We start from the raw sequence: 15,425 nt of genomic DNA on the forward strand, positions 1-15,425 counted from the left end.
GTTTTGGATTATTTATTTGGAAAAAGAAAGATTGGACATGATTTTGACATGAGTTTCAAAGAAAAGGCGTCCAGATTATTTACAGTTGTTTTGTGGACCTAGTGTCCTGTAGAGAAGGCTGGAGGATTGGGTATGACCAAATATTATGATTACTTCAGATGTATCTTCATAGAGCGTTTAAAAGTTTTAAGACATCCAGCATTTAGCATCCATGAGAAATGTAAGTAAATTACCTGAACTGTGAGGCTTATTTGGTCTGAGAGAACCATACAGCTGAGTGTTGTCGACATATGGGGGGTAATGGTAAATGGTTGCAGGAACATGCAACCTTTGCACCACTTTAGGGAGGCAATCCTTTGATAAATGAGGGTGAAGTTAGTAGTAATGGAGATGTTTTAGTGAACTGATACTATACTGTGTGGAAAAGGGAGCTAAGCTTCAATGCAAAGCTTTATCAACACAAAAGTATCAACTCTCTAATCCTCACACATGATCATGAGCTTGTCTTAGGGTTAAAAAATTAGATCATATAGTAGCTGACATTGATTAGTGTTTGAAGGGTAAGCAGCTCAGATATCAGGAGGGAACCTGGAGTAGAACTGCTGCTCTTTTGCATTGAAATAACTTAAGCTAAGGGGTTAGGGCATCTGATCAGGATGCCCCCTGGACGCCTTCCTTTTGAGGTTTCCTGGGCTCGACCAACTGAGGGGAGACCCTAGGGGATTGTATCTTACCTTGGAATGCCAAGGAACCCCCCCTAGTGACAGCTGGATAACACTGTGGGGTAGAGGAGCATCTGTTCTTACCTTCTCTACCGACTGCCCTGCAACAATTCATTGGCTGAGACCAAGTAAATGGATGAAAGAATAGACGAATTGGATGGTTATTTTATTTAACAATTGTTCTGTTCAACAGCTGGCTCGAGTTCCTTCGAGTCACAAAAGATGGACCGTCCTTCTATTTCAGTGATGTCCCCTACCAGCCCTGGGACCCTCCGTGACCTCCCAATGGTACTGCCTGGACAGCTCTCTGTGAGTATCTGATGAAGAGAAAGACAGAGGATGGAGCTATGTTGTGCATTTAATGAATATCAATATGGATTCATTGAACCGTCTTTATGCTTTTACAGGTGAAGTTGTGGTACGACAAAGTGGGTCATCAGTTGATCGTCAACGTCCTTCAAGCCATAGATCTGCCAACCCGTACAGACGGACGACCTCGGAACCCCTATGTCAAAATGTACTTCCTGCCAGATAGGAGGTAATGACATTTGATTAATTTCATGTGATGGGTCCATTTCACAAGCACATCTGTTGTACTTCAAGCAGTAGGAATATAACTGAAGGACATCAGGATATCTTTAGATATCAGAGCAGCTAAGTATAAAGTGCCCTGGCTTTAAACAAAGATGATCCATTGATCTTATCCTATTTGTGACACGGCACACCAAGATGTTCATAGGTTTAAAATCCAACTTTGAGTTTAAATCCCAACCAAGGCACACCAAAGGTCCTTAGCTCAAATACCAGTTGGGATATCCCAAGAATATCCTTGGTTTTAACCCTAGCTTTAGCATAACAAGAAGGTCTCAGGTTCAAATCTCAGCTTCGGACACAATAGGAAAGTACTGGGTATTATTCCAGACTGTGGTACCCAAAAGGTCCTGGGCACAAACCAAAATACAATTCCAATCATGGGGGCCTCCAAGAAGGTTGAGGGAGGCCGTTTCTGATTGGAATCTTCATGTTGCCTACATGTATATGTTTCCTCTGGGCAATCTTGTTTCCCTTGTCAACAAGCTTCTACTGGCAGGCTCTTGACCAAGGTGCTGGCCACTGTACAGAGAAATTCAAAGAAATCTCAAGACTTGGGTTGGCAGATAATTTCCTGTGTAGACAACTTCATTGTGTGGATTTATCGCAGAATTTACAGTGCAATACCAAAATAGTTTAAAAATTGCCGTCATCAGAACTTGTTTTTAAAAGAACATTCATTGTTTTTTTTTTATAGAAACACCCGTTCTCCTTACACTCTGAAGCTTATTGTGTTCATGCCTTTGTTCTAGTGATAAAAGTAAACGGCGGACTAAAACAGTGAAGAAAAGCGCTGATCCCAAGTGGAACCAGACATTCTTATATTCCCACGTTCATCGGCGGGACTTTAGAGAACGAATGTTAGAGATCACAGTGTGGGACCAGCCCAGGGTCCAGGAGGAGGAGAGTGAATTCCTTGGAGAGGTGAGAGAAAACATGATCCATATTCTATACTTACAATGGTCTCTTTTACCTTCTGAATAAGTGGATCCTGTGTGGATCTTCTTGACTGCTTCTATTTACTCAACCGTATGACTCTTCTGCTCTTTCCCTCTCATCTCTCTCAGATCCTGATTGAGTTGGAGACGGCCTTGCTGGACGATATTCCTCATTGGTATAAACTCCAGACACATGACGTGTCCTCTATACCTCTGCCTCAGCCCTCCCCGTACCTCCCACGCAGACACGTCCATGGAGACAGCCCAAGCAAGAAACTACAAAGTATGTGTGGTTACATTAAATGCTATATAAATAGGCTATGTGCTTATACATATATATGTATGTGTGTGTATGTATCATTTACTCCCTGTTCTGTTGAGCTATAGTGTGTATGACCGTGCGGTTTCTAACCTTTCCTTTACCCAGCTTTCTCTTTGGTGTCTGACAATAGAACCTCTCAACCCTGTCCTGTATGTGTGTGTGTTGTGTATGTGTGTGTGTGTGTGCAGGGTCGCATCGCATCATTGACACAGAGTTTGATGATGGTTTGATGGTTATGAATAAAGGTGGGTGGGGGGCATGGTTACTGAGCACTACTTTGTATTAGCCTGAAGGCGTCCAGCACTGGGTGAGAGAGCCTTTTCTTTGCATCCTCCATACAAACACTCTAAGCCTGCTTATGGCGCCATTTAAGAAGTAATTGCATTCAAATTAAAATAAACAATCTTTTTGCCGTGTCAGCAAAAAGCTAAAACAACAAAGACAGTTGGCAATTCATCAGTATGCTCCTGGACTGCACAACTATTGGAAATGTCCAGCCTTTATAGTGATGCAGTTTAGCAGTATTCTTACTTTACAAGAGGCTGCAATTAACAGTTTCTCCTCCTCTGCTGGACTGTAGAAACACTAACGCACTGAGTGCATGTTAGACTGTAGAGCTACAGTTGTTCACTGCCATTCTACCTGCATGAGTCCTGCCCAGAAGTTGCCTACTTCAAAAAAGGGACACTGAACATGCACATTAGAAGCAAATAGAATCACACAACTGCTTTATTGTTGGTCTGTTTCTGCTGTGGCTTAATCTCCTGTCAGAGGAACGTTACATGTATCTAAAACTTAGAACTTTTAGGCTCATTTTGGTGTTTGAATAAGCTAAATGGGTTTGGTTTGCCACAAGCTTAATAAGAAATTATTACCAAAAACTCAATTATCGGATCAAATTCCAGCTCTGTTTTATACCTTGAGTACATATAAAGGTTCTCTTAATCTTGTGCAGTTTCTTGCAGAACCTGATTCTAAAAATGTTGGACACTGTGTCGAATGTAATTAAAAACACAATGCAATTATTGGCAAAATCTTCTTCAAAATCTTTTTCACATAAATGTATTGTGTAAAGCTCATTGGTTGGGAATGTTTTTTGTAAGCATAGATTTTATTTACGTTTTACACAGGCTCCTTGCTTTTTTTTTTTAAATGGGTGTTTTGCTATCTGCATAATTATTGCATACTACTGATATCAAGTCTGATAAAGACATTGCAGAAACAGTCAGCCTCAGCCTCACAGCCACACTCAGGCTACATGACCAGCTAACCTGTTTGCTAGCTGGTCATTTTCCTGTAAAACATCCTGATGTGATGTTCTACAATCTTCTAAAAGAATGGCATCTGTAATTGTAGATGGTAGTACAACAACGGTACACACAACTGGTGCATTTATTTCCTCAAATGACACAAAAATAATGCCTTTATCTGTGTGTGTCTGTCTGTTTTCTATCTTTGTGTCATTGTGTGTTGTGGATAAACATATTTGTATGAATGTGGATTTGTATGGATGTTTTTGTTGTTGCTGTGTGTGTGTGTGTGTGTGTGTGTGTGTGTGTGTAGATGCAGAGCGTAACTCCAGGGAGAGAGAACGAGGCAGTACGCTGGCTGTACCTGAGCAGCAGCGGCAAGTCCAGCACCGCTCCCGCTCTGTGTCTCCTCACCGAGAGGACTCCTGCAGGGCTCGCTCACGGCCTGCACACGTCCCCATGCAAAGGTCAGCATCAAACCTTTCAGAGCTGCCTGGTTAACATATAGAGGAGTGTGGGTAATGGGTGCAGAAAATATCTACATGCCCATTCCAAACATCTGAAAGTTTTGCTTTTTAATCAAGTTGTATATACTGTATATTCTGCAACAGCCTCAGTCAGCTCTGCCTATCTAATTTCACTTTTTTTTTTATGTCAGAAAATGAATGCAGCTTATATTTCCTATTTTACATTCCATATTTCATTTCATCCCACCATTTATTAAATCGTTATCAGGTAGTACCAGTGTTAGCCACGTTATTGAAAATAAGTAACTAGTTAGTTATTGACAGTAGTAACTATACAGTCAAAAAGAAACTGAGTAACTGATTTGAAAAAGTAACTAGTTACTTGGGAAATTAACTTCAGCGTCACTTTTTTTCTTCAATCCTCATATTACTGATCACATTATTTAGTGTTGCTGTGGCAGAATAGTTCTGCCACAAGGTGTAGGTATTTTACCGTTTCGATCTCTAAAGGCAACAGACTCAACAGTTGATGTGAAGCAGGTCTCTGACATCATACCTGTCTATCAGTCTATAATCCAGTTTACACGTCCTGGAGCAGGCGGTTTTTTAAATCAAGCTGGATGTTTGTATGGAGTGTCTCCTCCTTGGTCTGCTGAGCTAACATGAGCTGCACCTGCTTCTCTGCTGTCTGCAGCACGGCGCTCTCTGACAGCTAGTTTAGAAGAAGCGTGATGTTGTTTAGCGCTGTGTGAGAGAAGGTTTCCTTCCTGCATGTAGACTTCAACTCACCATGTTCATTTTGTTATTTAACTTGAAACTAATTTAATTTAATTTCATTTCATTATTTAAAGGACAGTGCACATTAATCAACATTTCTGTAAATGTGCCAGTGTTAGCCAGCAGGCTAATTTTCAACTGTAGTCCTTTGGCAAGATGTTAAGCTAGGCACAGGGAGGCTAAAAAATAAAAACATGTTAAGGAAAACAAGCAACAGATAACAACAGTATAACATGATGCCAATATACTGACTCCATTAAAACATATAACCATACAACCATTCATACAAAGCACCATGGATTAGACAGCACAGCTACAACAATACATAACAACAGACAAACATGCACTCAGATTAAATACTATCAAAGGTGTTCACAATTTTGATTGCCTAAAAGCCAGTCCTTAAGACGGTGAGTGAATGTATGGTGGGAGGTGCAATTTCTAATCTCCACTGGCAATTGGTTCCATAATTTAGAGGCTTAACTAATTTGTTACTAGTTACCACAAATAGTAGTAGCATCACAGTAATGCCACAGTATTTCTTATCACTGGGTAGAACACATCGTTGCTTATTGCTGGTAGAGTAACAACGTCATAAATAATAATAATAACAGATTATGTCATATTCCATAAAATGAAATATAATGCAATGATATCATTTTATATCTAAACTGAAGTAGACTTTTTCCATGTTCTCTTCACACGGCCACACCTGGCATCATATATTACGTCATAACAACCAGAGGTGGGTTTTATATGACCTGAAGAAAAGAAAGGAACATATTGGATCATCAGATGCCTCAAATATGGGTCAGGATTTGTCTTAAGAATAAGCATAAACTCATTTGATATTTACTTTTTTTTTGTTAGGAGTCTGGATGAGATCCACCAGAACCGCCATCAGTCCCACTCGCCTTCCCCCTCCCGCTACCACGACTCTCACCTGGAGCACCAGCGCTCCGGGGACTCAGACTACGAGTACTCTGAAGACAGGTAACCTGTTTCCTGAATCTGTTTTTTTGGGATGGGGTCATGAAGTATGTTTTAGAAGACTCTTTACAATTATATTTACCAATAATAACACAATATAGATCTAATAATAAAACCATAAAGAATGAAATTGCACATACATTGAATTCCTAATGGGCCACTTCGGGATGATTTGAAAGCAGCTCTAAACTTCAACATGCATATACTGTATATATGTTTCAAAATGTAATGATTGAGCTTTAAAGGTGGGGTTCGTGATTCTTAGGAGAGATTGCTGATGCTTGAACTCAGCAGCCAAACACACTCTTTCTCCAGTTGTTCTTTGAAGGCCTCAGCTCCCCAAAATTCATGTATGAGCATTGCCAGGGAAGGGACTCAGGGTAAAAGGGCGTAATCCATAGCTACTACTGTACATTTTTATTAATGGGAATTATATCATGGTGTAACTCCATTCCTTGCAGACAAGGACATGGTAGAGGAAGAGCGAGTGCTAAACCCTACATGTAGCTTACTGGCTACACCCATGTTGTGTTGCCCTATCCAAGCAACATTCTTAGTTTCCCATTTACAAGTAGGATTTTCCCCCAATGGAGCTCAGTCTAGTCTCAACCTACTGCTCTATGATTGACTAGTCCTGTAAGAAAGTGTCAAATTACCAGGAATTCTTAACCAAGTAGTGTTGGTGTCCAATCCCAACAAAAAAGTGGTTAACAACATCTCAGTTGGGATAGGTCACCAAAACGTCTTGGTTTAGAGAATGAGAAGAAAAATCTGCATGACCTTCTATATGAGACGTGACAGAAAGAGTGATCTGTTTTATGTCTTGGTAAAGAGCTGTGTAAAACACCAAAGGCCAATCATATGCAAGCCAACCATAGCACAGTAAGGGGGATCATGCAATACTCTATATGGAAAAAAAAAAACAATTCAGCAAGGGCTGTATTTTATAAGGGTTGAATCATGGTAAATAACTTGGTTTTCAAATGTGTTTAATATACTTTTTTTCAACTAATTCCTACTAATACTACTAACAGTTTGAAAGAACACTCTACGTTTGTTAAATCATTCTGTACTGCTGGATGCAGACTTGAACTGAAATCTTAGACTTATGATTTCCTGGTTTCTCTCATTCATAAATTCACTTTGCCTGTCTGAGTTGCCATCCTTTTCTGTTGTGTTTTTCTCGGGGTGTTTGTCATTCTTTAACCCATCGTCATGGCAATGACAGTGAGGTCCTGGAGATGCACAGGTCTATCCGAGGTGGGAGTGCCGAGTGCCTGCATACAAACAGGTAAAAAAAAAAAAAGAAAAAAAAAAAAAGAACAGACAACTGATCACCATTCAGCTTTATTATTTAATAAAATATGCCATTTTATCATCATCGACATCCCCACTATACTTTAACAAGTTCATCTTAACACACTTAATGGTCATACTTCATGCAAAACACTGAGTTTATCTTGAATGGACACTGTAGAGTGTAGAGTGTGTGTCGGCTTCTTTGCATTTGCAAAAAAGTGCATATTTCCGAGTGACATGTTGGGGCTTAGTAGCTGTTGCAAACTCATAAATGAATGTCTGAATATCGCCTCTATCATCACAACTATCAAGCAAAAAACACACGCAGCACACTGGTGGCTGTGTGAGGGGATTAGTGACCTGCTCTGTGGCTGATCTCAAACAAGGCAAAGCTCTTTTGATTAATTTCTTCTTCTTTTTTTTTTTTTGCATTTGATTTGCTTACTCACAGCACTTGTTTTTTTTTCTTCCACCTTTTGTTTCTTGTCTTGCTTTATGTGTACAATCTCAACACTTACATCAGGGGCGTAGGTAGATACAGCAACACACTCCCCCCAAAAATGCCCCTGTTAGTAAACGGTATCCATAAAGACATTTACAGGTAAGCGGCTAGCTTAAAAGACCGTGTTGTCCTATCCCTGCTCTGTGCCTGTGCAGTTTTCCCAGACTCATTTGTGGAGTTGGATGGTCATTTGGTTGCGACAGTGTCCTCTCAGAGCATTCAATGCCCTGATTTCTCCTAGAACACTGTGCTGATTGTGCTTGCTTTAATGGGAGTGTGTGCAGAGCTGCTTTGTCATGTTGCTGCTTAGGCTAACTTCATCGTTTGTGTTTTCTTCCCTCTGTGTTATACAATCATTTTAAAGTGTAAACCATACATTTAATTGTCCATCACTTCTGACCATCTTCCTCAAAACATATGAGATGTGCCAATTAAGTGTTGTGTTTGTAAGCCATGTTGTAAGATAATCAATCAAAAAAAAAATGGTCCTGGTCAAGATGATATTAAACCTCGGTCCTGGCTTTTTCATTTTTCATCTCAAATCTCAAAGCTATGATGTTTCGTCACTTAGGAAATAACAAAAAACAATCATTATTGAAACACACCACTTATTTTCATCTGCAGCTCGTAACTAGTCAGGCTAGTGGCATGACTTAATCCTCCTGACTTTCTGCTCCAGCACGAATTTGGTTTCATATGATTTTAACAAAGCAGAACTGGATTGCTTTACAATGTTTACCTGAACTTTTTTTTTGGTTTGATAAATCCCTGCATAAAAAGGCCAGTCCCATCAGCATTAATAGTACATAGTACTTCATACATATGATGGTAAACACATAAAAGATATACACTAGATAAAGAGCATGTTGATGGTATTTGTAGTTTGGGCGTTTTTTTAATTTGTCCAAAATTAGGCCGTCAAGTTCAGATTCAGAATCAGAATCAGAATCAGAATCAGAATCAGAATCAGAATCAGAATCAGAATCAGAATCAGGGTTTATTGCCAAGTACATTTACACATACAAGGAATTTGACTTGGTGTATTGGTGCTAAACAATTAACAAGGAAATAAAGCAGAACTAGCAACAACTTAAATAATACAGTATAAGAAGATATTACAATATATAAAATAGAATTTAAAAATGTAAAATATAAAAAATAAAGATAAAAAACAGAAAATGTACAAAAAGTGCAATGTAGGAGCTGTGCAGAGTGGATATAAGGAAGATAGATTTTTAAAGTCCAGTGGGCGTTAATGTAACGCATAAGAACAGTTAAGCTTGTCTTGGCTTCTTCTGCAAATATTTGAATCAATGTGTCTCTTGCAAGTTTCCCCAACTTTATAAAAAAATTAAAAGAATGAAATATAGAAATGCTTATTATTCTGTTTAAAATGTATGAAAATGAAGTGATTGGGAATGATCAGAATAAGATAAAAGATATGCACATTGATGTTAATTGTCTATAAAGCCGACACAAACCATCCACACACACACACCAGTACTGCCCTCTCAAATATTTATCAGATGTTTATTCGAGTCTCTCAATTTTTGCCGAAGCACATCAGTGCCTATTGTTTTTAAAACGTGATCTTACCTTTCCTCTGACCACTGATAAAAACACATAATCATCAGTCACTGTACTGTAGCCTAACGCATCATTCCTGCACAAACATTCCCTCCATTCGTCTGTCTTCTGCTTTAATCCTCTGCGTGGCTCTCCTATACATTTGACAGATGTATAGTAGTTTGGTTTGCTCGACTTTCCATGCTTAACATCCGTACATGGTGTTATATAATCAGCATTACATGTAATCTCCCCCCATATATATATGTGTGTGTGGGGTCAGTCCACAGGGAGGGCAGGAGGAGATATCCCTACTCTTACATAATGAATTTGACTCTGAGGTGCAGTTCATCAACTTCATCATCTTCAATGTGATGATGTGGATGTTTGCCTTTTTTTGTGTCTCCTGCTTCTCTGCAAAGCTTTGTTTTCATGCTTGTTTGCCCCCCCCCCTTCATTTATTTTCTTTCTAGATATTTCTGCCAGTTGCATGTGTCATTTTGTTTTCCTTTGCCTTTTTTGTTTTGTTTTGTTTTTGCACACGGGGCTTTCCTCTGCCTGTTGGTTGGGGGTTCTGGCACTCAGCTCGACCCTCCCTGCATGCCTAAAGAGCAAGCCGCCCTCCAGGCAGGAAGGGGGCGGCACCATGCCTCGTAGCATCCTTACACACCGTGTGCTAAGGTTCACTGATGAGGTCACGGTTAGGTAAGAACAAAACATGCACAAACCTCCCCCCGTCCTTCCTTCACCCAGAACTGCTTCTTTCTCCCTCATAGTGGGTGACCAGCCTAACCCAAGCTGAAGAGGAGATTTCCATATAGAGTCATAGAGTGCCAAGACAAGAAAGAAGAAGACAGTTAATATTGAAATATACATAGGACTATAAAAACAAATAAACTAATACCTAAAGGATACCTGCATAGGGCTCTGGTGGTGCAGTGGTTAGTACTGTTGACTCACAGAAAGGATCCTGGTTTGAATCAGGAGCCTCTCTGTGTGGAGATTGCATGTTCTCCCCGTGCATGTGTCGGTTCTCTAGGGGTACACCGGCTTCCTCCCACAGTCCAAAGACATGCTGGTTAGGTTTATTGCTGACTCTAAATTGTCCGTAGGTGTGAGTGTTGAGTGTGTCTGGTTGTCTGTCTCTATATGTCAGCCCTGTGATCTTGCGATCAGTCCAAGGTGTACCCTGCCTCTCGCCCAATCACAGCTGGGATCAGCTCCAGCTGAATGAGAGAAGCAGTATAGATAATGGATGGATGGATACATGAATACACAAAATATGTGTTTGTGTGTGAGTGTGTGCATATGCTGTGTGTATGTGTACATGTGTATATAGGTTTTAGAATATATTAAACACTTTCTAGAGTTCTCTATTTATCATTGAACACCTTCATAAATTCAGTCACCCATGCTCATGAGTTGTGCAGATAAAACATTTTTGTTTGTATAGTAGCGTCCTTTTCCCCTTCCTTTTTCAAATCATTTTACATGATTCATTAACTGATAATGATTATTTTATTTCTCATTATTCTTCACCCTTTATTTAATTTGAACATTTATTATGACCAAGCTATGAATCAATTCACTTTGTGGAGGGTCTCCTTCCCAGGCTCTTAATGTTGATTCATTAATCACAACTTTTGAAACAATATTAAGAAAGAAAGGCTTTCTATGTGATTTTTCACACTTCAATGTAATAGAAATCAAGTGTATCCTCTGAAAATAACTCTGTGAGTCATGACTGTCTACAATGGGTGTAACACCCGAGTCCCACTGTCTGTGATGTTTTCAGAGTCCTATCTTCAGTTTGTTTACATCGCCCGGACGGCCGGCTGACTCCTCCCCTCGTGTATAAAAGTTGTTTAATTGAGGGACTAGAGAAAAGAAGAATAACATACTGTACTCACTGCTTAACTGTGTTTCTAGATCACGCTCATTTCAGGTAAATTTACATGCAGTGTGAAGATACGAGCATAATAAAGATCGCTAGCATTAGCATGCTAACACAACAATGCAGCGCGAGTTGTTTTGGTTTCATGCTGGTGCTCAAGGGCGACATCTGCTGGATCAAAAAATCACATATAAAGACTTTAAACAATTTAAACAATTTTCTAAATGTAAATGAATATATAGAAAAAAACAGAAAATCTGTAAGAATACTTGTTTCTGTCATTTTTTTATTACTTTGTTTGGATAGCACTTTTATTTCCCTTTACATTTTTCCTTTTTTTCTCCTATTCTTAAAATTACTAAAAATTATAGTTCCATATTTTTCCAAATCCTCCAAAAATGTGTTTGTCTTTACATATCGGTTGTTTTCTTTTTTTTTTACCTTTTGACTCCATGCTGGCAGAGCATTACACCGACACTGAACTTTAAGCCCTTGTTGTCGTCCGTGTGAGGCTTTTGTTCTGAAAGCATGAAGTGCAGTGTCATGCGATGGTGCAGAGAGCCAACCATCTGTTGAAAGTGACATGACAAACATGCAGCTGTGAGCCAACACTAGCTGCTCCTCTGCTCCCCCCTCACCCGTTCAACCCTCTCCTCACCTTCTCACACACTCAGAAGCAGTTCCCCGCTCCCACTCAGACCTGGTTCCCATGGCAACCCACCAACCTCTCATCTGAGCGGTCTTGCCAGTGTATAGTTGCAAGGAATGACTGCCTATGATAAATGGAGATCTAGAATCAGAACCATTACATGTCACTGCACTGTCTGATGCCTTTTTCTGTCTTCTCTTTCCCCTCCTTCCATCTGTCTCCTTTCTCTTAATCTCACATTATTCTCCTCTCTTTTTGTATTGTCTACCGCCTACTCATCACACTTTACTCTCAATCTCCTCCTCTCATGCCTGGATTCTCTGTCCTTGTACATCTTGTCTCCATCTCTGTTTCTCTCTCTCTCTCTCTCTCTCCTCTGTCTCTCTCTCTCTCTGCTGCCATGTTGTGGTGATGCAGCGACCTGCAGCCGTCGTTGGACAGAGTAAGGAGTGCCAGCACCACCTGTCTCAGACCAGACACCAACTTTCACTCCTCTGACAGAGACAGGTATAAAAAACATTTTAAATGCAATTCACAAGATTCTAATATTACATTTTGAAGGATAATGCAGAGATGAGGATCACAGACTCTCCTGAAAACCTTTAGAAGCAGCTTTTTCTCCTGCATGATTTTATCATACAACATTTTCTCCATGTCTTTGCACCGGCTCATGTCATGTATCACTTTCATAGATGAATGAATTTGCAATGGTACACCTCCATAGATAAATGTTGTTTGAATGTGGAATCTTTTACATATATTTAATCTCTAAAACAGAAATAGGCCTTAAGAGTTTGTTCCAACTAATGGCAGATGAGATTAAAGAGCAAACTCATTTGAGTCCCTGAAGTGTCTCTTAAGTGCAGCCTCAACCTAGAAATGTTTCTCCCTGAGAGTTATGTGTGAAAAGGCATTCATAACAAGTGTTATCTCGGGGACGCTTTACAAAGGAACAGGTAGAATACCATACTCATTGTTAAGAGAAATGGGATAAGGGGAGAGCGGCAGGAAGGATTTCTCCTTTGTATTCCTTGCGTTCCTGTTGTCCACACTTCCTTTTACACATGAACTTCATTTTCTTATCACTTACTAGTTGAATCTAAATTGGACTACTTTTTGTGCTGTTTTTACAATAATGGGTAAATTCTACAATTAAAAATTTTAAAAATTAGCATAATTGTTTTTTTTTTTTAAAGACCCTCCTCTTGGGGTCTTGCAGACCCCCGAAGGTCCCAACTCCAACTTTGTGAACCACTGCTGTATGGTATATAATAAACCACGGCCAACAGCCTGTTGTTTACGTTTAAGATCATGGTGAAAGTCAAAATGTTAGGAAGGGTGATAGCAGTCAGTTTCACATGGCCTCTTCTGAGTGACGGCCCTGTTTACTTTAATCTAAAGGCTTTAAAGGCTTTCTATGTGATTTTTCACTCTTAAATATAATATAAATCAAGTATCTCCTCTGAAAATAACTCTGTGAGTCATGACTGTCTACAATGGGTGTAACACCCGAGTCCCACTGTCTGTGATGTTTTCAGAGTTTTCAGAGTCCTATCTTCAGTTTGTTTACATTGTCGGGACAGCAACTAACTTCTCCCCTTGTGTATAAAAGTTGTTTAATTGAGGGACTAGAGAAAAGAAGAATAACATACTGTACTCACTGCTTAACTGTGTTTCTAGATCACGCTCATTTCAGGTAAATTTACATGCAGTGTGAAGATAAGAGCATAATAAAGATCGCTAGCATTAGCATGCTAACACAACAATGCACTGCGAGTTGTTTTGGTTTCATGCTGGTGCTCAAGGGCGACATCTGCTGGATCAAAAAATTGCATATAAAGCCTTTAAAGTCCAATCAAAGCCCAGCAATATGTGTTGCTTTCTAATCAAAGTAAAGAATGGCATGATAATGCATTTCACTATTGGGAGACATGTTTTTTTAACTGATATTGTGACATAAATTTGAACAGTGTCAACCCTCCTCAGTCCCTGTGTTCACTTACATCTCCTCCTGGTGTTCCTACATCGGGATGCTCCTCCTCCTCCCACCCTTCCACCCCCTCTAGGTGCTCCAACTCTTTGCCCCACAAGACTCCCCCAAGCCCCAGGATCTTTGTAGAACATGTGACCCCTGAGGAAGACAGGTACACCAGGCCTGCCTCTCCTGCTGCCCCTCTCCTGCTTTCACTGTGAACCCCTCCTGTAGCCCAGAGCTCTTGTAGTGTAGACGATGGTGTTGCACAGATCTTTATGATCAGCAATGTCTCTTTCCCTTTTTCCTGTAAATATTTGTTGTCTAATGCTGTGTAATCCCTCCTTTATTCTCCTGCACCTGCTCTTTCTGCTGTGTGCCTGCTCTGAATTTCCTGACTCATCTGCCTTTCAAGTGCTTTCGCTAACATTGCTTCAAAAGAATGTGCAATTCTCAGTTATAGTGCTTTTTAAAAACGACAATAACTAAACCGAAGTCTTGGTTTGAGTCTTTTTACATTATATCACATCAGTCAGTCTTCAGTTATACATCCTGTGGGTTGTCATCCTTCATGTCGTGTCGTTTGTTTTTTTCCCCTCTCTTTGTGGTTACTGTTTAATCGAAAACAGGCCGTGTAGCAATTCATCAACTCCCAACTGTCACAGGGGCAGCAGAAAAAGTCTGGAGGGGCACGGGTAAGCTCATTCATTCATTTCTTCATTCATCTACTCATTCAGTTTTTTTCTCTTCTTTGAATGTCCCTGCTCCTTTTGCTGTCTGGAGGGACGGTGCCTGACCATCAGTGACTGACGGTCAAAGCTGGATTATTAATATTTTTGTTTTCTCTTTGGAAGTACAGCAGCTTGTGTAGAACCTGAAAGCAAGCTCAAAATAAGAAAAGCCTCCCTATAACACTAAACATAACTAACACATTACATAATCCAAATAACTTACAATCAAGGGTTTTGTAAATCGCTTTTTGCACTTACCTTTATGTCGTTTTGTAAGTGTAAGAAGCAGTTTGCTGATGTGAGGGGTTCGAGCCACTTGAATGTTTCTTGTGTTATTTACAGGCAGCTAATTAAGCTACATCCACTCTTAACACGACAGCCAGCACTAGCTTTGCTTATCTCAATGACTAGAAACAGCTAGCTTGGCTCTGTCTAGTTTCTGCCTAGGTTTGTTAAAGGCATATGCGATTTTTTGATCCAGCAGATGTCGCCCTTGAGCACCAGCATGAAACCAAAACAACTCGCGCTGCATTGTTGTGTTAGCATGCTAATGCTAGCGATCTTTATTATGCTGGTATCTTCACACTGCATGTAAATTGACCTGAAATGAGCGTGATCTAGAAACACAGTTAAGCAGTGAGTACAGTATGTTATTCTTCTTTTCTCTAGTCCCTCAATTAAACAACTTTTATACACGAGGGGAGGAGTCAGCCGGCCGTCCGGGCGATGTAAACAAACTGAAGATAGGACTCTGA

General features: G+C 40.0%; 1 protein-coding gene across 13 annotated transcripts in view; it reads left to right on the forward strand.

The window, feature by feature from the left end:
• rims1b (regulating synaptic membrane exocytosis 1b) overlaps positions 1–15,425 on the forward strand; it is a 91,224-nt gene that overhangs the window by 55,953 nt on the left and 19,846 nt on the right. For 3 of the 13 annotated variants that reach the window (XM_065965393.1, XM_065965429.1, XM_065965711.1), the window contains 13 exons: positions 916–1,031; positions 1,130–1,260; positions 2,066–2,237; positions 2,381–2,534; positions 2,762–2,818; positions 4,137–4,290; positions 5,938–6,060; positions 7,286–7,348; positions 7,880–7,957; positions 10,010–10,129; positions 12,385–12,474; positions 14,034–14,111; positions 14,569–14,634. In XM_065965393.1, coding sequence (XP_065821465.1) covers positions 916–1,031; positions 1,130–1,260; positions 2,066–2,237; positions 2,381–2,534; positions 2,762–2,818; positions 4,137–4,290; positions 5,938–6,060; positions 7,286–7,348; positions 7,880–7,957; positions 10,010–10,129; positions 12,385–12,474; positions 14,034–14,111; positions 14,569–14,634 — 1,402 coding nt within the window. The remainder of the gene's footprint in view (positions 1–915; positions 1,032–1,129; positions 1,261–2,065; positions 2,238–2,380; positions 2,535–2,761; positions 2,819–4,136; positions 4,291–5,937; positions 6,061–7,285; positions 7,349–7,879; positions 7,958–10,009; positions 10,130–12,384; positions 12,475–14,033; positions 14,112–14,568; positions 14,635–15,425) is intronic. The other 10 variants (XM_065965631.1, XM_065965735.1, XM_065965660.1 and 7 more) reach the window with 8 other exon arrangements.

Source organism: Labrus bergylta, chromosome 1 (assembly GCF_963930695.1).
Source record: "Labrus bergylta chromosome 1, fLabBer1.1, whole genome shotgun sequence".
NCBI lineage: Eukaryota > Metazoa > Chordata > Actinopteri > Labriformes > Labridae > Labrus > Labrus bergylta.